This window comes from Delphinapterus leucas, chromosome 4, assembly GCF_059928025.1.
Source record: "Delphinapterus leucas isolate spDelLeu-1000000601 "Yukka" chromosome 4, BTC_Dleu_Yukka2, whole genome shotgun sequence".
Taxonomy (NCBI): Eukaryota; Metazoa; Chordata; class Mammalia; order Artiodactyla; family Monodontidae; genus Delphinapterus; species Delphinapterus leucas.
In genome coordinates, this window is record NC_143132.1 from 135,181,033 (window position 1) to 135,208,988 (window position 27,956).

At 49.3% G+C, this 27,956-nt stretch overlaps 1 protein-coding gene across 1 annotated transcript in view; it reads right to left on the reverse strand.

The window, feature by feature from the left end:
• Positions 1-27,956, reverse strand: part of LOC111179197 (inhibitor of carbonic anhydrase) — a 45,057-nt gene that overhangs the window by 5,463 nt on the left and 11,638 nt on the right. Inside the window, exons 3-16 of the mRNA XM_022582523.2 lie at positions 26,220-26,328; positions 25,242-25,403; positions 23,833-23,980; positions 22,952-23,007; positions 20,822-21,000; positions 19,329-19,500; positions 18,292-18,440; positions 16,165-16,255; positions 14,954-15,010; positions 11,917-12,072; positions 8,664-8,805; positions 2,343-2,407; positions 1,529-1,713; positions 89-275 (exon numbers count right to left, since the gene is read on the reverse strand). Coding sequence (XP_022438231.2) covers positions 89-275; positions 1,529-1,713; positions 2,343-2,407; positions 8,664-8,805; positions 11,917-12,072; positions 14,954-15,010; positions 16,165-16,255; positions 18,292-18,440; positions 19,329-19,500; positions 20,822-21,000; positions 22,952-23,007; positions 23,833-23,980; positions 25,242-25,403; positions 26,220-26,328 — 1,858 coding nt within the window. The remainder of the gene's footprint in view (positions 1-88; positions 276-1,528; positions 1,714-2,342; positions 2,408-8,663; positions 8,806-11,916; positions 12,073-14,953; positions 15,011-16,164; positions 16,256-18,291; positions 18,441-19,328; positions 19,501-20,821; positions 21,001-22,951; positions 23,008-23,832; positions 23,981-25,241; positions 25,404-26,219; positions 26,329-27,956) is intronic.

Genomic DNA, 27,956 nt, shown 5'->3' on the forward strand with positions numbered 1-27,956 from the left:
GGCCCAGGCTTGGCACACCGTCGTCCTTAAGACAAACATGTTTACCTTGACCCCCACGTTATTGCTCCTTGGTGTTTATTCTACTCACCAGAGTGTAAGCACTGTCTCATGTTAGCAACAGCATGAAGATACTCTGGCCCTAAGTATTTTTGATAAGTTGTTCTGTCCTGAAGGTTAGCCAAACATTCTGTATCATCGCTGAAGAGCAGATCCTTGCTTGAGGATTTGAACAGCTGGAACATCATGTATTCAAACCCGTTTCTTCCAAAGAGCTCCTGCGTTAGACAGACAGACAGCGAGTGGCCAGCAGCGCCGGGCAGCACGGAGCTGTGTGCTCTGCTTCAGAAGCCCCGAGTCTGCTGGACTGCTCAGCGCCAGGCCCTAGGAGACCCGGGACACAGAGACAGCTTAGGAGGCACCGTAGTAAAATGGCACAAAGCATGGCCTCTGGGTTCAAATCCAGGCCCTAGCTTTTCCTGTCGAGTGACATTAAGAAAATTCTTGACGGAGCTCAGTGAACCTCAGTTTACTCATTTGTATATGGAGGTAATTACGCTAAATACTGAGATGATGTATGTAAAGCAACTGCTAAATAGAAAGAGCTCCAAGCTCACAGCTGTATCACTATCCCAACCAATCACTGCCAGATGTTTTCAACTCTCTGGGTCATCCTTCCATGTCCTCCTGTGGCCGGAGCCCTTACTACCTTGCCTCTTCTGTTCTCTGGACCTGCCCCAGGCACTGACCCTGCCCCTCCCCCGCTTCCTGCCCCTCCCCCCTTCCTTTGTCCACTTTCCTTGTAGCCCAGGTGACAGCTCACTCTGTGTGGGACCCATCCCTTCAAAAGTCCATGACCAAGAGCCTCTGTATTTCCACCTGTCCCTGGGTCATCACCTTTTAACTGGGATGTGTGGACAGAATGTGCTAAGATATGTATTAATCATTTGGGGCTCCTCCAGGAATGGGGTGTGCTAGGGCAAAAGGCAGACAAGGCTCTGGGTTTCCTTAAGATCATCTGATTCAGACAGCCACTACTTCATAGGGTCATCCCTTGTTGGCTGCCTGTAGAGGTCATGAGTTGTCTGAATGTTGGCTCTTCGACTTTCACGAAGCCAAAACAGTCTCAGCCTACCCAGGTCCAGGAAACACACTGGGATCCTCCCTAGGTCACACAGAGTAACCTCCGTTCTGCCTTTTCCACATGTAGCCCAGCCTACTGTGAAGGGCACTGGGCCAACCCCCTTATTTCTGTGACAGAACAAGCCCAAGAGGTACCACGACTCTGCTTAGAGAGTCAAGTGAGTCTCAGGGAGACGCTTGAGATACCCATGCGTCTGGGACTCTTCCAGTCCACTGTGATATCCTAGACAGCCCCAGAGCAAGAAGTGAGCGCAGCCGCCAGCCTTCCGCTTTCATCAGAGTCAGGGCCCACTGCCAAGGGAGAAAGGGCATGCGACTGGGATGTGCCTGTGCAGCTCTGCAAGTAACCTAAGCATTCGTTTGGGGGATGAGGACTGAATTCCCACACCTGTTGGTTGAAGAGCATTCTGCGGACAAAATCCGCCTTATCTTTCCTTGAGACCACAGCATGACTTGGGGCTATGGCCAGGTGGCAGCTCTGAGCCTCGGTCACAGGCTTCCTGGTGCCATCGAGGCACAGCAGCTGGAAGTCCTCCTGCTTCAGATCCTTCGCCCAGGCTTCAGGGTTCTTTCCTGGGGAGAGAGAGGAGGTGGACGGGCTACAGCTGACAGCTTTGGTCAAGGCACCCTCAATGGGGGGTGTGACCGACCACCAGTGCCTGGGAGAATCACAGAGGTGCAAAAAAAACACAATAAAGCCTTTACAATAAAGCAGAAGAAAAACATTCATAAACTCATAGATTCTCTTAAAGGCAAAGATTTCTTCAACAGACCTGAAAAGCACTAGGCAGAAAGGAGAAGATTGATGGATTGAACCATACTAAAATGAAGAATGTTTATCAAAAGACATCATCAAGAAAGTGAAAGGCAAGCCTTTTCAGAGAGGGACAAGATATTTGCAATACACACAGCTGACAAAAACTTGTATCCTGAACGCCTAAAAACCAAGACAGCCAGATGTGCTCATATGGACTGCGGCAGCTGTGTGTTTGTCAGTTGAGTTCAAGACCAATGTGATAACCAACCCTGTCAAGTCTGCCCAGACATGAAGAATTTTCTCATTCCCTAAATAAAAAAGGTTAGGACCAAAGTCACCAGAGTCTGATGGGGTTAATAAACTTCCCCCTTGCCCACCTGGGGAGTGATTTCCCAGGAAGGACTCTGAGTTTTCCGAGAGAGGAAAGGACAGCGTAGGCGCCTACCGTCAGTGTTCCGCAGGACCGTGGGATACTTCACAAAGGCCACGTCTCCCTTCTCAACCAGACACCTGCACAGAGAGGGTCAGATCAGCAAGGAGGACTCACAGCAGTGGGAGGGAGAGGCTCCAAGAGGGAACCACTGGGAGCTCCCAGCCCTACCCCGGGCCACTTACACCACACACGCTCCTGTGATGCCTGCTGTCCCTGGGGACTCAAGGGGAAATGCCGTGGAAAAAAGAAGTCTGCTTATTTAGATTCTATTGTAGATACCTATTGTTTGGTTCCTTGTTTTAAACACTGATTGGTTTCTCCACAAGAGCTGCTTGTGTTCTCCTATTAATAGGGATATCCAAGGATAATCCTCTGGTTGGATCAAACCACACATCAGAGATTAAAATCAGCGTGGAAGATGTGATTCTGAAGGAGTCCTATCACATCCATATGTCTACTCAGCCTTAACAAAAGTTAACGTGCATCATGAGATATTTTTCATGCTTAATCCCCTGAAAAATGTTTCTGTGTGTTTAAGGTGCATTCTTTTTTTTTTTTTTTTTTTTGTGATACGCGGGCCTCTCACTGTTGTGGCCTCTCCCGTTGCAGAGCACAGGCTCCGGACGCACAGGCTCAGTGGCCATGGCTCACGGGCGCAGCTGCTCCGTGGCATGTGGGATCTTCCCGGACCGGGGCACGAACCCGTGTCCCCTGCATCGGCAGGCGGACTCTCAACCACTGCGCCACCAGGGAAGCCCTAAGGTGCATTCTTTGTGAGAAACGCTGAGCGCATTAAAAATCAGTTTTGTGACATTCAATCAGTTGGAATTGATCCAGTTCCCTCTCTCTCCTAATCTTCGGGTCCCTCTATCATTAGCTAGGCTCAGCTACTCCGTTCAATTCTCCATCTTGCTCTATTTCCTTGCTTCAACACCACGCCCTCCACCCTGGCCAGTACAATCTCAGTCCTGAAGGAGCCTGATCGTCTGCCTCAGGTGTGTCTGCACCTCGGCAGTGAGGTAAACCAGAGCTTCCCGATCGTTGACTTCACCTGGGCATTCCTGTTGTCCCTTCTCTGCTCTAGATCTGTGATTCTCCAAGTGTGGGCTGGACTGGCAGCATCAGCACCAGTGGGAACTAGTTAGAAATGCACGTTCTCGGGACCCACCCCAGACCTACTGGCTCAGGAATTCTGGGGGTGGGGTCCAGCCATCGGTGTTTTAACAAGCTCTCTGGGAGATTCTGATTTGTGCTCAAGTGTGAAACAGTGCCCCCCCACCCCCGCTCTATAGAGCTTGAGACAGCACCCCCTCAACTCTATAGAGCATGGACTCCAAAACGTTCTCCCACTTCCTGTAAACCTCTGTCTCTCCACACACCCCTACCCAACACTCACACTCTGACATGTGCTTTGGCTTCCCGGAGGAAACACAGAAATCATCACTTGGGCTTCCTTTCAGCATCCTTCTGCCAAATCTGGCAGCCCAAGGCTCCAGCACGCTCCTGCCCTCCAGGGACAAAGGAGGAAGGAAGGTCTCTCTCCAGCAAAAGTCTCCTCCCTGGGTGGTCTGCACCTCACCCACGCTCAGGCACTTTCCACTGTAGTCATCCTCTTTCTCTTCTATAACCCTCTTCACTCTTCTCATCAGCTTCCACACTTCTTGTAAAAACAAACAATAAGCCCTGCCTTGACCCCACACTGCCCTTAGCAATGGGCCTCTCTCCAGGACTCATCCAAACACCTGAAAGGATCATCGCACTTGCCATCAGCACCCCTGCACATGACTCTCTGACCCTTGCCAGTCATCTTAGGGGGCTGACTCAGTATTGAATCTCCTCCCGCCCAGGTCACCAGATCCAGGAGCTAGGTTCACTGTATTCATTTTATTTGATCTCTCAAGTTCATCCTTTCCCCAGTGATCTGAAATGTCATCTTTGTTTTAGATTAAATATAGTATGTCCATGTACCTGTCTTGGAAATTTTTTCTCTTCCACTGATTTATTTGTCATTTTTCACATAAACCAGCCTGTATTGATCACAGCATTACCGTATTAAGTAGTATTATAATATGATTTTTATATCTAAGAAAACAAAATTCCCTTTGTATAATTTTATTTTTAAATTCTTGGCTTTTGTTCGGTCTACCTAGCTTTACTACTTTTTTGAGTACTGACCCCGCCCCCCGCCCCCCGCATCTGCTTTAATCCATCTGGTCACAGCGGTGGCAGCTGGAACTTCACAATGCAACTTCACGGCATGAGTTATGTGAGCGGGAAACTTTCACCTGAACTGGGCTGACAATCCTATGTCCTGGGACCTGGGACTAATACGTTATGGTCTGTGTTTGCTTCTTTATAACTGAAGACCTGTAACAATGCTGGGGCTGCTGGTCACAGACATTCCCTCTGTGTAGACTGAGAAACAGAGAAAACCACCCTGCGGGGAAAGAGAAATGAGGCAGATGTGCAGAGAGAGAGAGAGACAGAGAGAGAGAGAGAGAGAGAGAGAGAGAGAGAGAGAGGGAGAGAGAGAGAGAGAGGAGAAGCAGAGTGCTAAAAATTCATTCGTCATTTATCTGGAATTCTAATTTAACTGGATGACCTGAATTTTACCTGGCAACCCTCGCCTTAAAGTATCTTGGCTACTCCTGAGGCTCAGGTCTCAGCCCTTACAAGGAGGAAGCTCCCACAGCACCTGTTAAAATATGCCCTTGCCTTAAGATGGTTCATATGGGTGTTTTCGCTTGCAACCAAAGTCCTTATTCACTTTATTAAAGAAAAAAGATGTGAACCAAGATCAGCAGATAAAATGTATAGTATTCTAGAGAGTGAAAAGTGCTAAAGAAAACATAAAGCAAGAAAGGCGGATATGGAATATTGGCAAGGGTATGTGTGTAAAATCAGAGAGTGGCCAGGAAAGACTTCCCTGAGAAAGCTTAAAGGAAATGAGGGAACTAGCCATGATGCTATGAGAAGAAGGAGCACTGCAGGTGGGGGTAAGAGCAAGTGCAAAGGCCCTGAGGCAGGAGTGTGCCCGATATCTTCAAGAAACAGCTGTGATGCCAAGATCACAGATGGAGCAGAGACAGCAAGAGGAAAGATGTAGGAGATGAGGTCACACAGAGCCTTCCCAGATCTCCAAGGGGCCACACAGGTCAAAGAAGGACCCTGACTTTTACTCTGAGTAATATGGAAAATTACTGGGGGGCTTTAAGCAGAGAAATGCTTTAAACAGAATCACTCTCGTTGCTGTGTTGAGACAACACAGCAACGAGAGTGGGGGAGGAGGATAGGACAGATGCATGGAGATCTATTGGGGGTTATAATCCAGGGAGAGATGATGGTGGTTTAGATCTAGGTGGTATCACTGGAGATGGGCGATGAGGACAATTCTCGTTACCCTTTGCAGGCAGAGCTAACATGATTTGATGATGATCCAGACATGGGGTTTGAGAGAGAGAGAGTAAACACGGTTATCACACACCAAGGCTTTGACTTTTTCCTAAAGGAAAAACGGAGTTACCTTTAACTGAGATGGCGAAGACCTCAGGAGGTACTGGTTTGGGTGGGGGTGTGTAAATTCCAAAAGGTCAGCTTGGGACATTTAAACTTGACCTGGTGATTAGAAACCAAGTGGACGTGCCCAGGAGGCAGTTGGATATATGCGTTTGGAGTTTCATCTGGAGTTTTGGGAATTGTCAGCCTATAGATAGATTGAGACTAGATAAAACCACCAAGGTCTGAGCGTGAAGAGAGAAGACCAATGCTGGAGCCCTGGGGCATGCCAACTTGTACAGGTTGGGGAATGAGGTAGAGCCAGCAAAGAGGCCGAGATGCAGTAACAGGAGAGGGAGGAGGGAATCCAAGAAAGTGTGGGGTCCTGAAGCCAGGGAAGAAAATGTATGCAAGTGGGGGAAGAGATCGGTGGTGTCAGTGATCTGGGCTTTGGATTTATTTAGCAACACAGAGGTCCCTGGCAATTTAAAAGTGCAGTTTCAGCTGCATGGTGGGTGGTGGTATATGGGGGAGGGGGTTGGGAGGCGGGGAGTGGGGAGGTATGGTGGGAGTAGTCTTCTCATGTGCCAAGAGTAAGGAGAAATGTTTTCTGTAGATAATTTAAATACAATAATAAAACCAACTCCACTGGTTGGGGTGGGGGAGGTGAACAGATTCTTAAACTAGGCTTTGGGGAGATTGAAAGGAGAGAAAGTGAACCGAGCAAGGACATTAAAATATCCTCCTTCAAGGAATTTTGTTGTAAAGAGGAGAGAAATGGAAAGCTGCTGCAGAGGAAAGTGAGGTCAAGAGAGGTTTTACTTATTTCTTTATGTTTAAAGTGAGAAAACAGCAGCATGTTTGTATGCTGATGGAAATGATCCTGTAGAGAATAAGATGCGAAAACACAGGAGAAAAGAGGGGGAGGAGCGCTGGGGCAATGCCCTTGAGCGGGCTGCCTGCCGGAGACAATCGCTGCAGATGCAGGGCTGGGCTCGGCGAGGAGATGGCCCGCTCCTCCCCAGTAAAAGGAGGGAGGGCAGCGTCCAGGGGCGCACACAGGCCAGCACTCAGCAGATGTGGCGGTGGGACGTTGTGGAGTTTCTCTTTTGATTGCTTCAATTTTCTCAGGTGAAATAGGAAACAAAGGTGTGACAGATGGAGGAAGAAGTGTTGGAGGACTGAGGAGAGGAAAGAGTATGGAATGGTCTTGTAGGAGCGTGGGGTAGTAACAGACTAGAGACTTCTGGCTCATCTGAGCTGGGTTCGCATTACTTTAAAGGGAGGCCAGTCAGCCTGGAGGCGCTGGCACCAAAGTAGAATGTTGCACCCAACCCAGGTCGAGGTTCAGCCAGAAGAGATGACCGGCATTTGAGGCTGTGCCCCGGGGAATAATTATCACGGTTGGCTGTGGAATGTATGCTGCATCCGGAGGGGGAAAAGGACATGAGGGTGGGTGTGAACAGGATCAACGGGCCTCAGGTCGGTAGGAATGGTGGAGCCAGGAAGCTAGAAGGCGCGCAAAGGCAGGCAGGTGGTGGCGGGCAGGATGAGTGTCTAGAGCTAAGGTTGTTCTTCGTGTGCTCACTTGCACTTTGGAACTTCCGTGGTTCTGGATAGAACTCCGAGGACAGAATTCTAGGCCTCTGTGATTCTACTGTAATCATACCAAATGGGACCGTGGACCCTAATGCCAACGTGCTTCCCAGTGTAAAGAGAAGGTCAACTATTTTAGCCTAGGTTTAACGTTCAGCATATAGTTTTGTAGTGGGATCTGTGAAAATATGTGATTTATGTACGGCTTATGAAAGTGACCAAACTTTGGAGAGGGAGGGACGAAGCAGTCTGGCAGTGTGATGAATAGAAGGCTCCTTTCTAGAGGCTCACGCGTTCTCCACACCACCCTAACTCCACAGGGTGCCCTTCATACTGAGAATTAACTCTACCTCCTTAGCCAGGCCCGCAAGGCACCGAGACAGCCAATGCCTGCAGCTCCAGCCTCCTCCCTCACCTGATCCCCTCCCTCCCAATGCTCTACTCTGGCGCCTTCTCTGGCCTCAAATATGGCATCATTTGTCCAGCCCCAGCCTTTGTCCTTGCTGTTCCTTCTTCCTGGATTACTCTTCTCCATATTTTCTCAGGCCTGATTCCCTCTCAACATTTAACCCTCAGTTCACATGGCCCCTCTGATCCCGAGGCCTTCCCTGACCACCTTTTCTAAGATTGTCCCTGAGTCACTGCCATATCACCCCCCTTGGTCACCACCACCACCCCCAGCACTTATCACAGTCAGGAAGTGATTGTGCTTTAAGTATTTATTGTCTTACTCTCCCCACGAGACTCAGAGGCCGTGTGTCTTGCTGTTGCTCTAACCTCTCTACTTAGAATAGTGCCTGCCATATACTAGGTGCTCAATAAATATTTCTTGAATGGATGGAGGAGCCCAGGAATATGTGTTTTTAAATATACTCTTCAACCAGGTGTAAGAAGCATGTAGCCGGTGTCCTTCCTTTGATCTTAAACTGGGTCACTGAAAGATCCTGTGACTTGTCCACAATCACACAGAAGAACAGATCAAAAGTAGAAGCAGGGTTGTGACCTGTGTCCATCAGTCTTGCCTCTCCCCAGGTGCCCTGAGTCCGCCGGCTCTGCCCAAGACTGCTCCAGGAAGGGGCTGGGCTTGAGTCCTCAGGGCCCCTGGGAATCTGCAGTTCTTTTCTCTAATTCTGGCTCCTCCTAAATGCAGCACCCAGATGGTGGGATGATGAGAGAGGCAAAAGGGCAGGAAGTTCACCAGGCTGGTGCCAGAGTGAAAGGTGGTGGACAGATGCTACTTGCCTGAGAGCCCCACTCGAGCCGTAGTACCCCTCGTGGCTGTTGGGAGCACACGTGTGGGCTGGCGTGCCACTGCCATTGCACAGGGCACAGAGACTGGACGCTGGATCAGACCCAGGAGCACAGCTTTGACTGAAGAATTCATCTGCGCAGGAGGACACGAGAGGTCAGCTCTTCCTGCCTGTGTTGGCAAGAAAGCCTCAGACTTTGTTCCTAAAATTGCCTGAGTGACATAAAGACACACTCAGGTATTTAGTACCATATGATTAGAAACAAGAACCTTATGGAATTTTTTTAAAAAAAGGCTGCAGCTGAAGCAGAGTAAAGGGGGCCTGGCTGAGGCTGGGACAAGGGTCTTTGAGATCACAGCAGTCCCGGTATAGGTCAGTGGTGTGGACGGGTGGACACAGGTTTAACCCTAAGAGAGTGGACAAAATTGGAAGTCCTAGGTGGTTGAACCTGTCCTGTATGCTTTCCGATCTCTACTGCCCTTGTCCATCTTTACAAGGTCTGCCATCATGACTCAAAGGCCAGGAAGGGGCCCAAGAGGCCCAGCTGCCCACCCCTGTGCTGAGCCCCAGGGCATTGTGGTGAGGAAACCACACAAGCCCCGCCCTCCTGGACCCCAAGTTTCTGTGGTGACAGTCACGACTCAAGTAACCACGCCAGTGAATTTATGTTTCCCTATCATCGTGTTTCCCCACCGTGCTCTGGGAAAAAGAACATGGTTCCACGGCTACAGATAAAGGAACCTGGTGCAGACCTGGGAGTCAGGGAGAGGCCTCAAGTGGAGAGATGAAGAATGAATAGGAATTACCCAAGTGAAGGGCAAAGGGACGAGTTTTCCAGACAGGGAGCAGCATCTGCAAAGGCCTAGGGCAGGAGTTGGGGGAGGGAGCAAACAGCACAGAGAGCTTAATGGAGGCCATTGGTCCTGGACCACCCAGTGGTCCAGTGAGCGGGAGGGGTCAGGGTCCAGACCACATGTGATATTTTACACATTTGTGTATATTTTGTTCTTTATTTGTAGAGAAATGGGGAGCCTCTGATGGGCTTTAGACAATGTTGGGCCAGGGGTCTAGCAGCAGAGTGAGCCAGGACAGATGTGGGGTGTAGGCAGCAGGCTACTGCAGGGGTCCAGGGGACATGAGGGCAGCTTGAAGTAGCACAAAGGGGAGGGAGGAGCTACGTGGAAGGAGGAGAAGCTGATATCACTGGTGATGGACAGGTGTGTGGTGGCTGGCAGATTCATTTCCAGCTGGGGCCAGTGGATGGACTGTGGGGGGCCTCCACCAAGCTAGGCAGCTCTGGAGCAGGGCCAGGATCGGCAGAGATGATGCATTCCATGTTGTACAGGTTGAGTTTAATGTACTTTTTGAAATACTGGACTAGATAATGTCAAACAAGCAGTTCAATATACATAGGTTTGGAGATCAAGGAGAGATCTGTGCCAGGGACAAAAACTTGACAGTTATCAGCATATAGACACAATAATCGTACAGCAGCAAACATTTATCTAGTGCTTGCTATGTGCCTAGCTTTGTACGTATGTTTGTTTTAGATCGTCATCTAGGCTATAGGCATGGATGTGAGGGCTTGGGGGTTGAGTTTAGAGTGGTGAAAAAAGTTGCTTTAAGCAACTCAAACATTTATTAATCAGGTTGGGAAAGGGACTTTGTAGGGGTAGGAGAAAAAAGAAGCCAGTGTGTTTTCACAAAAGCCAGGAGATGGTGGTTTAAGGTGATCTGAAGCAGGAAAGGTCATGGAAGCACAGACTGGAGCCCATCCTTCCAGTTGAGCAACATGGAGGTCCCGGTAGCCTTGACCAGAGTTCTCCCTGTGGAACCAGGTGGAGGAGCCAGAGGGCAGTGAGTGCAGCCGTGAGTGGGGTGAGTGGCTGAGACCATGATTTTATGAGGTTTGGCCATAAAGGGGAGAAAGAGAAGGCAGGAGCTGGAGGGGAATGTGGGGAGAGGGAGGGTTTTTAAAGGTGGAAGACACTGGGTGTGTTCACATGCTGAAAGAAATTGTTGGACGTACCAGAGGAAGAGGTAGTAACTGAGGGTGCAGCTCTGGGGAGGGGCGAGGCAAGGCCCACAGCCAAGTGCAGGTAGGAGGACGGGCTGCGTTGTAGAGGGAGGCTGAGCAGGTGCAGCCAGCAGGAGCCCCCAGCTTTGGTGGTGGGGCATTGATGGGAACCATCCTGAGGGTTTGAAGTATCTCTTGCAGGTGCAGATGAGATCATGTGCTCAGAAAGGGTGATAGGTAGGTAAGCGTGGGATGGAAGTGTACGGACAACTAGGACATTAGGATAATTATTGGGAAGTGTGGGTGTGGAGCAGAGGAACAGCGGGGGTACTCGTGAGCGCCAGAGCAGGGCAGGGGGCGCTGGGGTCAGCAGCTGGAGCACCTCCATGGAATGAACTGCTCTGCCCTGCGACATTCTCCAGCTGTGTTCAGCTGATCAGGTGCAGAGTGCCAAGAGAGAGGGTGACAGGGTTCCCGCAGGGCTCGGATTTGTCAGATGGCTGGGGAAAGCCAGGGAGCAGGAGCCTTTTAGGTATTGGCAAGAGCGTTGTTGAAACAACTGATACGGAAATTTAAGAGAGGTGAGGGTGAAAGTGAAAGCTAAAGCACTCAAAATTTACTGGTGTAAGGTTTTCAATTAAGAAAGCAGCCAATTCAGTTTATGTGGAAAGATAACACATACACACAAACACACACACATATCACATGTGCACCCCTACATCCCACTCTTTTTTTTTTTTTTTGCAGTACGCGGGCCTCTCACTGTTGTGGCCTCTCCAGTTGCGGAGCACAGGCTCCGGACGCACAGGCTCAGCGGCCATGGCTCACGGGCCTAGCTGCTCCGCGGCACGTGGGATCTTCTCAGACCGGGGCACGAACCCGTGTCCCCTGCATCGGCAGGTGGACTCTCAACCACTGCGCCACCAGGGAAGCCCCCCTATGACCCACTCTTGCTTTGCAACCCAGGTCTCTTCCCTGAGCCAGATTTGAAAGACATAAAGAGTAGCGTATTTCCCTGAGATCTGCCCTTTGGGCCAAACCACTCCCCTCAGAAGCAATGGGAGAGGAGAAAGGGGAGTCCTGCTAAGGAGCTGTGAAGCTCACCCACATGGCTGTCCAGACCTTGTCCACACCATCCACTTATGCCATTCATTGAACTGAATTTCTCCCCTACACAGGCACAGGCCCAAGGAAGGGGCTGCCGCACCACCGCTCAGAGCACACTTACCAAATTTACAGGACCCAGTTTGGTTGTATATGAAACCCATCGGGATGTTCCAGCCTGCAGAAGTGCCAACTGCAGTGTGGCAGGACTTCTTGCCTCGCAGAGAATTCCAGGTGAGGTCAGCATCTGACTTCTTGACCACTGCCACGACGTAATAACCTTGCAACAGAGATACCAGGATGCAATTTCAATACCTCCAGGGCCCTCCCAAAATGTACTGCAGAGTTGCTGCCTGCCAGTCTCCCAGGGGAGGGGGAACAGCTTGAAGCCCTCACCTTGCTCTAGCAGATCCTCCCAGTAACCGTCATTGTTAGGTACTCTGCCAAACAGAGCGACTCTACTGCTCTCCAGATATGTCTCCAGGCATACACTCACAAATATTTACACACACACACTTCATACTCTTTCAACAGAATCCTGCCAGTGCATTCTTTTCTGCCAGTGCTTTATTCTTCCTCAATGATATACCTTTTTGATTCAGTAGAAATAGATATGGCTGTCTCATTCTATTTATTAGTTGAATCTAAGTTATGTCCACTGTATAGAAGTACAGTGTTTTATAATCCCCCTACTGGTGGGCATTTAAGTTGTGACCCATTTTTCCCTATGAAAAATCACTTATCTAAATAAAGCTTTGTATGGAGTGTGCACCTGCTTAAATATTTCTGTTGAATAGAAGTCCAAAAGAAAGAGCTTTAATGACTTCTTTTTTAAAGTCAAGTCTCTGATTTTCTAGGTTTACAATAATACCATTTTCTAATAATGACAATTTAATCTCTTCCTTTCCCCAATATATTTTTTTAAATATTTTTCTTATCTTTCTGCATTCACTTACAAAATAATGTCAAATATCTTTGGTGGGTGTGGGCATTCTTGTCTTCTTCCTGATTGTTATGGGAACACCATTGATGCTTGATGTATTCCTATTGCAGTAGAGTGTAACAGAATCCTGCTTGTTGAGTAAGGCCTAAACTGCAAGGCTGAATTTAGAGACAGGAATCATGGGTAATGTGGTTCACCACCACCACTCCCACCACCCCCAACACACACACCCTGTCTTGCTGTTGTGGATGAGGTATCTATATATTCATGCCTGGAAAATTTGGGAATCAACATGGCAGTGGAAGACCTGCCTCACCAGTTACTAAATGATCTCAGACAAGTCGCTTAGCATCTAGGATCCTAAATTTCTCCTCAGTGAAATGGTAACAGTAATGCTAATATGAGCACACTGTACGTTAGGAATGGGAAGGGGAGGTTACATGGATAGGTTTCCAGCCATATTGCTAATGGCAGAAGCAGTACCAGAGCCCCTTTCTTGGTGAAGCAGATTCTCCTGAGGCCACCGCAAGCTCTTGCCTATCAGACTGGGTTCTATTACGCCGTTCCGGCGGCCAAATACTGTTACAGTGCCTTTCTTGAGCTGTAACAATTCTGCACAAATGGTATTATTTATTGTCATCTGGTGTGTGTGTGTGTGTGGCTTTGGGATTAACCCCTCTCCATCTCTACTCCAATCTAACTTTCTCCATTACCCTGAACCGTCTTCTAAGCATCCTCATTGACCTACATTTGTATGTCACTGCAGTTCCTGGAAATTTCAATCACTTGTGAATCAATTAGAATTCTTTCTGACTTTACATATTTTTTAATCAGAACAACGAAATGCCAGCCCGTAGAGTTGAAGACGCAGATCCAATTCAGAGAAGACAGAAAGCCGTGAAAGCAGAGGGAAGAGGGACAGTTGACCCCAGGGCTGGGGTCCTGCTGCAAACAAAGGGCAGCTGCTGCAGGGTGAGTGGCTTTGCCCCCCTGAGGCCTTTGTGGAGGCGGGCGGTGCAGGGCTTCAAGACCCCAAGCTTGTGTGCCCGCCCACCTCCTGCAGCTCTCCTGTCTCATAAGAAATTCCAAACCCAGGTGAGCACTTGTTTTCATCTCAAGATCCTCCATCACAATGGTTTTCAAAGCTTAATATGCATCAGAATCATCCCAAGGGCTTGTTAAAACACAGAGCAGAGGCCCCATCCCAGACCCCAGCAGACCTGCAGTCAGACTCAAGAACGCTCACATCTAACAAGTTCTCAGGCGACACTGATGCCGCTGGTCCAGACACCACACTACCTAGAGAACCACTGCTCTAGCCAATGCCCAAGACTAGGTACCTCAGGGACAGACACAGAACCTCTCTGCCCATGTGGAGACACGGATGGGAAAACTCGTCACCTGGTCTCCTATTCTGAAGAGGAGGTCACTCCCCAGCTATTCAAAGCCAGTCACTAAAAGCTAAAGGGCTGATTTCATCTTCATCCTCCTCCTCTTCAGTAGCAGCATCTATGACTCCCCTCCTCCCCCTCTGAGGCATCCACTGGGCCCCAGAAACGTCAGGAACGGGCTCCTGCCCCAGTGCAGACATGGGTGGCAGTATGTGATGGGGAGCACTGCGGTGGGTCAGGAAGGGCAGGGGTCTCCAGTCACGGCGCCTCTGCCCAAACCCAGGTGCAGCCACTTCCCGGCTGTGTGGCCCTGGGCAAGTCACACCGTCCCTGAGCCTCACTTGCCCATCTACGTGATGTGGCCAGCGATGTGCATGTTCTAGAGGACTGCCGAGCGGAGTGAGCAGAAGCAGTCCAAGCAGGAGCCCTCTGTCCACTGTGACGCCCCACGACAGACCAGCTCCTTCACGATGGACTGCGGCAGTGTCATCTCTCTCTCTCTTTTGTTTAACAACTCTACTAACTTCGGTTTATTTGTAAGGCTTTCCTCACCCCCTCCCTGACAACAGGCCTTTACCTTTTTTTTTTTTTTGTGGTACGCGGGCCTCTCACTGTTGTGGCCTCTCCCGCTGCGGAACACAGGCTCCGGATGCGCAGGCTCAGTGGCCATGGCTCACGGGCCCAGCCGCTCCGCGGCACGTGGGATCTTCCCGGACCGGGTCATGAACCCGTGTCCCCTGCATCGGCAGGCGGACTCTCAACCACTGCACCACCAGGGAAGCCCAGGCCTTTACCTTTGAGCCCCAATGTTACCGATTCTGACTCACCTTCCACAGGTGTGTTCACACACTTAGACCCAAGCTGCTCTTTGCCATCTTGAGACACTAAAAAGAAAAAGAATTGAGGTACATTAAATTCTCACATTACTCAAGTCCTGACTTTCTCAGTCTCAATAGTCAAGAATAAAATGAGAAACGCTAGCTAAGCAGTTTATCATTGGCCATCAACAAGGCGAGATCCTGCAGTCCTATTTCACCTCCTCTTTCCTGACCTTTGCCACTGGAACATTAGGTTCCCTCCCAGAACATGCCCAACATTCAGGGAATTATAGAGAAAGACAGTGAGATGCTCATTGAAGGGGGTGGGGTGGGGAACAGAAGCCACTGAAGACCTTGACAGAGATCCTTTTGATTTGCTGTGTGATTCTAGGCATATGGACATTCTTCCCTTCAGAGCTCTGGGCTGTGTAGACAATCCTTGCAGCCATGCTGTGTTGGAGGGGAAGGATCCAGCCCATGGTTCAGAAAGACCTGGTTGCAGTCTTTATTCTACCTTGGACACATCATTCAACTTCCCCAAGCCTTAGTAAAATGGAGATACCACTATTTACTTCATAGAGTTGTTTTGTTTTGTTTTGAAGGATAACATATGGTTTCTCACTCACTGCATAGCAGATGAGGCATTTAACAAATAGTGGTGAAATCCTCTTTTCCCCTGGCTGTATTTTTCCAGGTGGATGGATCCCCACAAAGACCATGACCTTGTGGCCCCATCCCTCAATGTCCCAGTGCATCTTGGGTGAGCTAATTTTGGATTAGTAAATTTGGCAAAAGGATCTAGGCACCTGTGGCTCTTTCTTTGTTGAAGAGAATGGGGAGAGGGTGGTTTCGATCTCATCTATGACAGAATGTGTTTTCCCTCTGCCCTCAGCATGCGGTCTGCCAGCAGACCTGTCCTCCTGAATTGGTGGGTGACTCTAACTCAAGGACAATTTGACAAGCCCCATGGCTAGCTCTATGCCATGCCCTCCAATATCACTCTTTCAGTAATAAAGGTTTTATTTTGATTTCTTTCAGCCTAAGTTCCGCATCTATATCTTAACTGGTTCTGACTCTGGGGAAGATAGATGTTATCTACTAGCTCCCTACACTCCAGATAACATCTATTGTTATCTCCACACTGAACTAAATTATTTCCTCACCTTTCTGTGTCCATAGCCCAGAGGGAAGAAAACACAGAGACCCTCCCCTCCACTTACAGTAGTTCTCTGCCAGGACAGGCACCAGACCACATTTGCCCGCTGTGTAGATGAAGCCTCCATCCAAGCTCATGGCATCAGCCTCTCCTTTCTGAAGTTAAGAAATAAACCAATAGCACAACAGTGAGGCTGTTATCCTGTCTCATCCTCAGAGGTTTCCATCTCATTGGCTTAATGTCACACGTCCTTGTGATAAACCAAATGGTGTAGGACCCAGAGCTTCTGCCACATAAACACAGGGTTTAGAAAACTGGACATGCCTTTAGCCTGTTAACCCAGAAGCGAGCACCCAACCCAGGTCATGCTCCCTGGTCATCTCTGTGCCCTCGCATGAGACCCCGTTCTGAGTACTGGACATGCCATCACTACACTTTCTTTGTGACCATTGTCACTCACTCGACAATCAGACTCAGAGTATGTGTCTAATCTGTTTCTATGGAACATGTTTTCTTCCGTATGACATAGTTCAATTCTGTTCTTATAACCCCATTAGTACTCTACTCTAATTAATAATTCATTAATAATTAACTTATGATTTTAATCAATGAACTTTTCCAACAACAGAGACAAAAAATGCATACTTATATTCATAGATAAGGTCATCAAGAAACAAACACACAGACACAGGCACTCTTTGCTCTTCCCCTGTTAATTGCTCTTCTAGAAATCTATCTTAAAACAGTAGTAACTATAGAAGCAAAAGCTTATCAAGCCCCTACTATGTGCCAGGCCCTTTTCTAAACACTTTACAATGATTTCCTCATGTACTCCCTCACAGAACCCAGTAAGGTAGGTACTATAATTCTCCCCCTTTTATACCTTAGTTAACTGAAGCAGAGAGAAGCTAAGTAATTTATCCAATAGATGGTCACTAAGACTTAGGTAGTTTAATTCCTTAGCTTCTGCTCATAACCACTATGGAATGCATCAGCCTCCAGGATCTGACTAATCCAAAGAACACATCCCTAAATACTATTCTAGGTACACTTTTTTCATCCACAAAATGGGTGAAAAATCTACCTCATAGGCTCATCATGAGGAATAAATGAGTTAATACAAGTTAAGAGCTCATACGTATGCATGGCACATAGTAAGTAACTCCAGACATATTCACTGTCATTAATATTAAAGATATACTTAGAAATATTGATGGGTATAGAACAAAAATGTTCAATCCTATATTATTTATAACAGCCAAGGATTTGGAAATCATTCAGATATAGACATTTAGAAATTGGTTGAATAAATATCTGGTGGGCTATTATGCAACCATTAAGAACATTTTCGATGAATACTTCATTACCTAAAAAGTGCACCAATTGTGCTCAAGAATCGAAATCATAATAACAACTGTTAACATTTATAGACTGCTTATCATACGCCAGGCAATGCTACAAGCGCTCAACTTCACTTAATTCTTACAATTGACAAATTTAGGAGACTGTATAAATAGCAAGACTTTAATCTTAGAAATTGGTCCCAGGGACGTTTACCAAAATTAGATCTTCTTTCTTAAGAAAAATTGTAGTCTCCTAAGCTTGTCATTTTTTCAATCTTTTATTTATAAATGTTTTTCTAATCTCAAAAATATTGTCTGCTCATAGAGAAAATGGATGGTTGATACCAACACAACATCATAACTCAGAAATTATGTGGTGCTGATTTCTAAGTTATGAAGTTGTAAATGATATCATTTATTTTTCATTTCTCTTCCAGCATGTAATAATTTTATCCCCAGAAAAAAAAGCTGAACCTGTCCAGAGAACTGAAAAGGTTGATTTGCTTTCCCAATCCACAGGGGTCCTGACCACACCCTGGGGTGTCACCCAGCGTCCTAGGCAGGACCCCTCAGAGCTCCCTGGGCTCCAGAGCGGAGCTCCTAAGCAGTCTGGGTCCTGGGCTGCTCTGTGTTTCCGCCGGCCCCCGAGCGGGAGGGGCCTGTGGGAGCAGCGGGGTGTGGCTTTGGAGAGTTGGGGGTGGGGGGTGGGGGAAGGCAGCACGTAACAGGTGCGTCTCAGCCTCACAGCTGATGGGAAGACATCTGGGAAGGGGGCTTCACCGCCAGACTGCAGAAGCGCTGCGTGTCTGAGTGTCAGAGCCCAACTGCAGGAACGGGGCCCTCCTTACCGCGACGGCGGCGATGCAACCCTCGGTGGTCTCCTCCGCGGTGCACTTCAAGATGCCACCGCTCAGGGCACTCCACTCGTCACACTTGGCCTTCTCGTGCTGGCCCACTGTGCACCACATCACCCTCTGGGGGTCTTCTGTCCCTAGGTCTGGTGGAGAAGAGCCAGGGATCCAAAGGAAGCCCCCAGATGGGGGAGGGGAGGGGGGCGGTTAGCGCCACTGTCTTACGAGCGGCTGCCCAACAGCAGAGTCTCATGCCCATGTCACCGCTCATTGCTGCCTATCACCTCCCAGGAGAAATGGTGAACTCGGTTCCCAGAAAGAGCAGTGAAGGCAGAGCCAGCACCCTCTCGACCTCCCCTACTCAGACGTCACCACCCCAGGGGAGGCCTCTCTGAGCACCAGCCTGGCTCAGGGCCTTCTGGGGTTTTCTCTTCCAGGATGGGGTTCTCCCACCGAGGGAGCATCCCCTAGTTGGAAGCCAGTGTCATTTGTTCTGGGTGGGCCTGCTTGCTCTGACGCCCACATCAATCTCAGTGGCTTTGGTAGATGCTCCATAACTACTGGTTAACTAAATGAAGGGGGAAAAAAAAAAGGAAAGAAGGAAGGAAGGAAGAAATAAACCATGGGGATCCAAGGGAAAGCAGGCACTGGATTAAAACCCTCTGAAATTCTAGCTGTGCTCCTGGTGGTGGCAGAGGCTGTGTTCCCACTGCAGTTTAGGATGGGCTATTTTCCCCAGACCTACTGCAGGGTGGGGCAACCCTGGTTCACACAAGGGAGCCAGGACCATCATTACTTCAAGTTGCCTGCAATCTGAAGGTCTTTCAAAGCCTTTTGTGACCCCCTAATTCAGGCCTTTTTCCCAGATCAGCAGAAAATCCTTGCATGAACCCAATGCAGGTGGTAGTTCCCTTGGACCCTGCAGCCCAGTGAAGGTTGGGTGAGGTGAGGCTTGCGGGCACCAGGAAAACCTCCATGGCCACACCCTGCCCCATGTCCAAGCTCTCCAGGTTCCCCCGCAGGACCTTACACACCACTCATTAGATGCTGGATGGCAGAAAAATACTCGTATCCCAGGTATAGCTTGGCGTCCATCTTAGGTGGGACTCTTAAAAACCCAAGGGCGGCGTCCGTAAACAGCAGGTCCTTTCCATGAGGAGAGCCGAAGAGCTGGAATTCTGCTGACTTGTCTTTTCCAAAATTCTCCTGTTCAAAGGATAAAAGAAACAGTGAAGGAAGGAGGCTAGCATAAGGAAGTAAAGGAGAAACAAACCCCAAACCAGACAAGGAGAGCAGAGAGCGAGAGAAATATGAGCGCCTGAGAGTAAAGACCATGCCAAGGCCCTCCAAAGTCCCTGTGGCTCATGGGGTTCTCAAATCTTCTCCAGCAAATCCCAGCTTGTCTGCTTTGTGGGCCTCAGGGAGACCGCCAGGGGCTGCCCCCAGGTCTGCATAAAGGGTAATTGTCACCATGGGCCAGGCAGCTGCCCCTCTCCTATGCTGCATTCCCATGGGGCAGTCAGTGATGGTGGCCTTGTTGCTGGCCATCTGATTGCCCCAAGTGGCTCCGGTGAGCTTCATCCTGGAGCGGGTGCTGATCCAGGACCATCAAGCCTGGAGATCAGAAGTCCTGGGCGCGTCTGCCACCCCAAGCCTGCCACTGAAGGCCTTCAAGCAGTCCCTTCCTCTTTCTGGCACCCCCAGAAAGCGAAGGGCCCTTTGCGTATAACTCCCACTGACTGGCCCAAAGCCATTCCTGATGGTAGCTGACGGTAACACCTACCCACACGCTCTTTGCGACGTCTGTCTGCTTTTTGCTTTTGCAGTGGCTCTGCATGTTGCCTTCTCTGGCAAACCCCACATTTCCTTGGGGTGCCCACAGCTTACCCCGGGGCCCAGGAACCTTTCCAGATACGCCCTGCAAGTCAGTCCCTTCAAAGTACATAATCCATGTCCCCAAGGTTGTGCCCTCTCGTGATTATCTGTGTGTATAATGTGCTCACCGTATCTTCCACAGTCGTCTGTGAGTGACCCAAGGGCAGGTCTGTGTCTAGTTCATCTCTGACCACCCAGTGCTGAGCAGAGGGTGCTGACAGAGGTGACCGGATGAGGGCGGGCTGGGAGAGAGGGCCGCCAGCGCAGGACACAGAATGCTCACAGCCGGGAACCTGCCGCTGAGGGGTCCCCACCAATGGGATAAGAGGGGAGCACCTCATGGAGGAACGGCACCTGCATTGTAGCCTGAGGACCTCTTTACAACTGAGAAGAATAAATTGGGGCAACAAGGGGCTTCTGTGCAGTCTTTGGCCCATGGCGTTGATGATGCCAAGGGAGGGAGTTTTATGGCCACTGCTGCCCATCACGTATCCAGACCGAGTGCTTATCAGTGAAGCGGAGGACATGTGGCATGGTTCCCGCTGTGCTGGACACCCACGACTTCCACAGTGGCTAGAAGGGAGTCAACGAGAGTGTCCCAAATCCAAGCAGGGACCCCTACGCAGGAGGGGAGGATGGTGGGTGGAGCTACCTGGGCCAGGTTGAGAAGCTCCCAGATCAAGTCCTCCTTGCCGCCCATGCTTCGTGCCACGACAGCGTGGGAAGGGACCCGGGCCAGGTGGCACCTCTCGTACTCGTCCACAGGCCCCCGGGTGTTGTCCCTGCAGAGCAGCTCATACTCGTCCCTGTCAGCCTTGTCAGCCAGGTTCTCTGTGGAGGGAAGCCCACATGAGCCGTCGGCAGGCAGAGAAGGAGGTGTGGTCCCTGCCCCTCCCTGTATCCCAGATTGTTTGGGGATTTGTTGAAATAACTTTCTAAGCCCAAGACAGAGCCGCTCCTGCCTGGGATGCCACGTCACCACCAAAACTTAGATAACTTCCTGTGCCTGTAAATGTTCTGCTTGACCAGAAACGCAGTCTATCCAGTCAGCCAGGCCCCCAGTGCCAAGCCAACTCTGGGTCTATACTTCCTTCCTTCTTCCTTCTCACCCTTGGCAATGTGGCCCCAGCCAATCAGATATTATCTATTTTTCTCTTAGTTGTTCTTTATCCTATCAAAGCTTCCTGCCTTCTGCCCTATTTTGCAGTTCTCTGAATGGAGACTGCCAACTTCAAGAAGTGTTGAAGTTTGTATTACCTAAACTGTCTTCTTTAATCATTTTTTAACAGCCTGAGGAGGACTAAAAGAGAATCTTTTCCAAATATATTTTATACAGGTGAGGATGCTGAGCCCTCAGGAGATGAAATGACACGTTCTCACTGCAGAGAGACCCAGGGCTGGGAGGCATGCTCAGCCCAAGGCTCTGCTAACAAGGATGGTGACAGCAAATGTTTTCTGAGAGCTCACAGCACACCAAAGACTGACCTGAAGGCTCTCCATGCTCTGTCTCGTTTAATCCTCATAACAACTGGGGGAGGCTGGTAGATTATCCAGATTATCCTATTCTAGAGATGAGGAGACTGAGGCTAAGAGGGTTAAGGGAACTCATCAAAGTCTGAGTTAGTCTGTGGCTGACACAGCGCCAAGCTAGGACAATGAAACTCAGAAACTTCTGCTTAAAAGACAATGAGGGATCTTATATAATAGTGGACATGTGACTTTCAGCAAAGGGAAATTGGGATGGTCTTGGACAATTGGTTGTTTTCAGAAAGTGAGGATGTTTTCAGTTCTCCAGGGTGAGCATTAGAAGATGCTACCCATTGGCCTAACTGTGCCAACTTGAGCAGCCAGAGGAAATAACAATGACGGCTATCGGGAACAACTTGATTCTGGGAGACAAAACCCATAGATGACACCACTAATTAAAATTATTGATGATAAGATACACATGAATTGCCAAAATGCTAGCAAACCAGGTCAGTGTGTGATAATGAGGGGACAGTGAATTGTGAACAGCTGAGCAAGGGAACAAAGCCACTACACTTCTGCTCCATGTCAGGGAAAGACACCAGGCTGCGAGGAACCAAGGCCCCTGGAAAAAGTGAGGGCTCAAAATTCTCCTTGAGGTGGCAGACACATTTTAAAAAATGAACCTAGCATAAAATACACCTCTCTTGTTTAAACATCCTAAGTGATACAAGTGTGTTTTGTATCTAATAGAAATTTAATTGGTTATAAAACCCAGAATCTGTAAACTGAACTTGTCTGAAATATTATTTTGTTTGTTTGTTTCTGATAAACTGCCCAAAACTCTGGAAGGTTTTTTTTTTTTTAACATAGAAATACATCTTTGTCCATGGTAGTAATGCTTTTGCAACAGATTTAATTATAGATGTGCTAATAAGTTCTGAAATCATTATAATAATCTGTGTTTGTTTAAGGTGATTAAAGCATTTAGGAGCCCTTCATAATGAAGTATTCAGGAGAAAGTGATTAGATTGGAAACTGGTATTCCAGTGACTAAGAGAATCTGATTATTAAAACTTGTTTTATTAGTTGGTAAGTAATGCTTAAATGCTCAGATTTGTTTGGTAGATTTATAGACTGAACAAACTGAGCACTAAACAAAGTACAAACAGTGGAAGTGTTTTTTATACAGAAACTCTCCTATTTCATTAAGATCTTAGCACCACCCATCTCTAGATGTAAGGCGGCTCAGGAAGGAATGCGTTCCTCTGGCCAGAGGGTGGCCCGCAGGATTCATCCTCCGTCCGGCACTTACCAAACACCGTCATGTGCCTCACGAAGCTCACGTCCCCCACACTGTCCTGAAGACACCTGAGGACCAGGACAGCTGTGGTTAGGCACTGTCCACAGCACAGTCTCGCCCCTCCCCCAGTACCCCCCTCCCCAGGCTCTGCCCCGGTCCACTGGCTAACAGGGCTTCACCCACAGTTTCCCAGGCTTCAGTCCGTCCTCACAGAGGTGATGGCCCTGTCTGAAGACCCTTTGAATCCCCACAGCCAAGCCCAGGTCTGAAGCAAGCAGGAGCCCCCTAAGCTACATCCCAGGCAACTCTGGGGAGGGAGGCTGCAAAAGAGGGACCCACCACCTTCCTCTTCAAAGGCAGCCAAAAGCAACAGATTAAAAAAAAAAAAAAAAAAAAAAAGGTTTAAAGCCTTTTACATAGAGGTTAAAAACTCTAGACAGGCTTGGACTCCCGGCCAGTTTTGCTCTGGTTTTGAGCAGCAGCTATGTCTCTTGCAGGGCGTGGAGTACGGAGAGGTGCCTGCAGGCAGGGGGCTGAGTGGGAGGTGGGGAGAAGCAGCATGCATCCCTGACACAGAGGTACTCAGGTAGAGAGAAGCAGCTGGTGTGGGGGAGGGTTCCCAGCCCTTGGCCCAGCTGGGAGTCCAAGCCTGTGTCCATGGATCCCAGAGACCTCCCTGGTCCAGACCCCTCCATCTGGGGAGACAAGCGGGGCTCCCCCACAGAAGACTGCCCCTCAGGACGGGCAGGAACGAGGGTGGGCCGTGGGAGGCACTCGAGACCCTGTGTTTCACACCGACACTCTAGGTGGTCTGGGGCAGGCCCCGTCCACTCCCTGTGCCTTAGTTTCCCCATCATCAGAGTGAGGAAGAGGAGCAAGGGGGCCCCACTCACTTGAAGGCCCCCGAGTAGCCGAAGTACGGTTCGTGGGAGTTGCAGGCGCACTTGTCGGTCCCCTTCCCCGCACACAGTTGGCACAGTTTGGGGAAAGCCGTCTGATCCGCACAGGGGACGCAGCTGCCCGCGAAGAACTTAGCCGCTGCTGCTCAACACGGAGACACACGGACCTCAGGGCATGAGCTGCCAGGGCCCCTGGGTCGTGCATGCGTGTGTGTGTGTGTGTGTGTGTGTGTGTGTGTGTCCGTATGTGAGAGCCCAGAGGTCTGCATGCACTGCCTGGGACTGTCATGAGGAAGTGGGTGTGCAGAGGTGGCCGACAGTGCCCGGGTCTGAGGGCGTGGCTGGCTCACGCGTGGTCCCGGGGCTCCAGCCCAAGAGAAGCTTCCCAGCCTGTCCCCTGCAGGGCGCGAAAACTGCTGAGCTGCACTGACCCAAGCTGCAGCCCCAGCACCACTCACCTGGTTAGCTCACCAACACGGAGGCTCGGGGGTGGTGGGGGAGGCCGCAGGACTCTAAACACGCAGGAACCCCCGACAGCCCTTCCTTATCTCAGGACGTGGTCCCACCCACCCCTCTCCGCTTCTGATCCAGGGTCTGTGGTGGCTCCTGGGGATCCCTCTTCCAGGAACTCATGGGAGGGGGTTGGATTAACTTGCCTCATGGGCGCGGGGGTGTGCCAACAGCCGCATCATAACCGCCCAGACAGACGTCCCACAGCGTCTGACACTGGGGCAAGCAGGAACCCCAAGAAAGTGCAAACATGGCCAGAGCTGTGGCCCAGGCTGCAGCACCCCATCTGACCTCTGCAGCCCCAAACACAGGTGAAACATAAATGCTGCAGAGTTGGCAGGGCTCAAAAAGACACACTTTGGCAGAGCACAGAAAATTTGGCTGTCATCTTTCAGGGGCTGAAAAGGCACCCTAGGCTCACCATGGCTCATCGGAACTGAACAAGAGACTGGAGTACACAAAAAATCATAGCTCTGGTCCACTCATCCCCTCTCGCCTTCATCCCAAGCCCTCACCCACAGCACTGAGGCCTGACTGCTGGCGGTATGGCGATCATCCCCAGTGAGCCTTCCTGGGCAGCTGGAAGGCAGTTCCCCTTTCTCATCAGCCTCCACGATGGCCCTTATCAAGCCAAACTGCTGGGATTACCGTGAATGTGGGGCTGCCAGGAGCTCAGAGACCGGGGTTCCTTTGCTGAGAGAAGGAAAGACTCAGCTGCCAGTTCCCAAGGCTCGCTGGTGCAGCAAACCCAGACAGCACACGTTTAAAGCAGGTTGTCCGCATCTTGGAGTTTATGAAACCTGTACGCCTGTTAGTGTTCGTAAGGCCCCGAATCCAAGTGGGTGCTGGGAGTAGGAGCCCTGCCTCAGGGTACCCCGTCCCAGCCAGCTTACCTTTTCCAACCAAGTCAGAGGGAAGAAGTATCCCGATGGGGATGTTCCACCCAGGAGACCATCCCAGGCCTGTGTGGCAGGACTTCTTGCCTTGGAGCTGGTTCAGCTGGAAATTGCTGCCCTTCTTCACCACGGCTACAACATAATGGTGAGTCTGTGGATCTGAAAAGGAGCAGAGAAAGAAGGGCCAAAGGAAGATGCCACGTCATTGCCACTCATCTTCCAGAGTGTGTGCAATGGAACTTGGGAGGATCCTAGGACCTGCAACATCTCCTGGTAAGCAGGCAGAAAAGGAAAGGGAAAGGCCCTTGATTGACAGAAGAAAGGAAACTGCCCCTCTTCAAGGCAATACACTTGAGTTCTTTTTCTGCACCAGCTATTACAGGGCCTGCAGCTCCCAGTCATTGAGATTTACTGTTTCTCCCCACGGGCTCTTCTCCCTTCTCTGTCTGCAGCCTGGGCACGAAGATGAAGGTGTGGGGGGAAGGTATGGAGGGCGTCTCCAGGGTTTCGCCAGGGCCCTGCAAGCTGGACTCAGATTGAGACAGACCATGCTCACACACACACTGGTGACACCCATGGACAAGTATGGCAGGCACCCCATTCTTCGCCTCCCCAAACCCCATTCTTCAAACTGTGTTCTCTAGCACCTGCAGAGGACTTGGCACACGGAGAGGCTGTCCAGGTCTGTGTGTCTCCAGAGATGGGCGACCCCACTGGGTGGGCAGTGGACTCTGGACAACATGTCCGCTGTCACTCAGTGGCACAAGCAGCATTCCCATCAGGATGCTCAGGGTTCACAGCTTCCCAGAAAGAGCCAAGATCCCAGCCCCCATGAGTTAGCGGAGGTAACAGCCTCTCACAGTCTAAAGAACTCCAGCAGCTTTGTTCCCTGCAAGTGTAATGCCAACAGAGTCCCTGCCTCCCGCTGTGGCTGCTGTGTCAGAACAGAGACCTGGGTCCCCGCGGAAGACGCACCATCTTTTGACCCGTAGAATTCTGCCACGACGGGCTTCAGGTTGTAGGGGGCCAGGCCTGCCTCAAACACCAAACCTCCATCAATGGTCACAGCATCTGCTTTGTTTGCCTGAAAGAGAAAAGGCCAGACATGAATGAAGCCCCTCACCTCTGAGGAAGACTCACCTAACCCTCTGCCGGGGACACTTGACAAGTATCGCCATGGATACTTGGTATGGCTCAGACCTCCTCCGCCCCCCTAGTGTTGGCTCAAAAGCCTTCTCAGTGAGCCTTTCTCCGACTGTGCTCTTAAAACTACCACCTCATAAATGCTGGAAGCCCTCTGTTTCTCTCCTGAGCCCTTATCAACCATCTGACAAATCTTTATTTATTGTTTGTCCTCCCCTTTGAAATGCAGGCTCCTCCAAGGTGGGGATGTTACTGTGTTGTTTTATCCCGCCAAATCCCAGCACCGACTGCCAGTACGTGTCCAATAAATGTTGAATTGAGTGAATGAGTTGTAGAATATTTCCACCCATAAGAAGTCATGGTTTGCACTCTTGAGTCTGGATTCCCTCTTCAAGGATCTCTCAGCCAAGAATTCCTTCCTCCCTGAGAGAAGCAGTAACTTCACAGCCTCTTCTCAAAAATGAGGTTGGATTATTCCTTACCCCTCATTTCCTCATGGAAATCTTTTTTTTTCAACTGGAAGTCTGTACCTCTCAATCTCCCCCACCTATATCTTTCCTCCTTCTACCCATCTTCCCTCTGGCAACCACCCGTTCTCTGTATCTATGACTCTGTTTCTGTTTTGTTATATTTGTTCATTTGTTTTGTCTTTTAGATTCCACATATAAGTGAAATCATACAGCATTTGTCCTTTCTCTGTCTGACTTATTTCACTTAGTATAATACCCTCTGGGTCCACCCATGTTGTCACAAATGGCAAGATTTCACTCTTTTTTATGGGTAATATTCCATTGTATATATACACCACATCTTCTTTATCCATTCATCTACTGATGGACACTGAGGTTGCTTTTGTATCTTGGCTATTGTAAATAGTGCTTTTTATTCATTTCTTAATTGACATTTAAAGTAATTTAGCTTTTTATAAATTTAATACTACATTTCTGTATACTTGCCTCCCTTTACTCCATCTCATTTTTTCTTACATATATTTTACAATGTGTATTCATATATAAGTATATGTATACATATGTATATACATATATCAAATTAGTATTCTGTTGGTTGCATGTATCAGAAACCAATTTAAGAAAAGGAGGGATTTAGTATAAAGGTAAAAGACAAGAAGGCCACTAGGCCTTGTGAACACCATCAAGGTCAGAAGCAACAAGAACAGGTTTCAGTCCATCCCCATGGGCTCCAGCTCATGACTGAGGTTCTAGATGGTTCTCAGTCTTTCCCGCTTTGCACACATCTTCCCCCTCCTGACCACCTCCTCCTCAAGTTCCAGTATCAGATGCAAAGACAATAGTCTTACAGATATCTCTTAACCAGGTCCCACAATTGCATAAGGTCATATATAAATATGAATGAATTAGAGAAAATAAATAAAGTTTGTGTACATCTTTATGACCCTTACTGAATATTTCCAAATTTTTCTCCAGAAATGATGTAGAAATTTATAATTTCTAATGCCCATAGCAATGCATACCAATTTCAAGCAAAACTACTGGCAAGAAATACTATCATTTAAGAAATGTTATCACATTACGAGATATAAACTGCTAC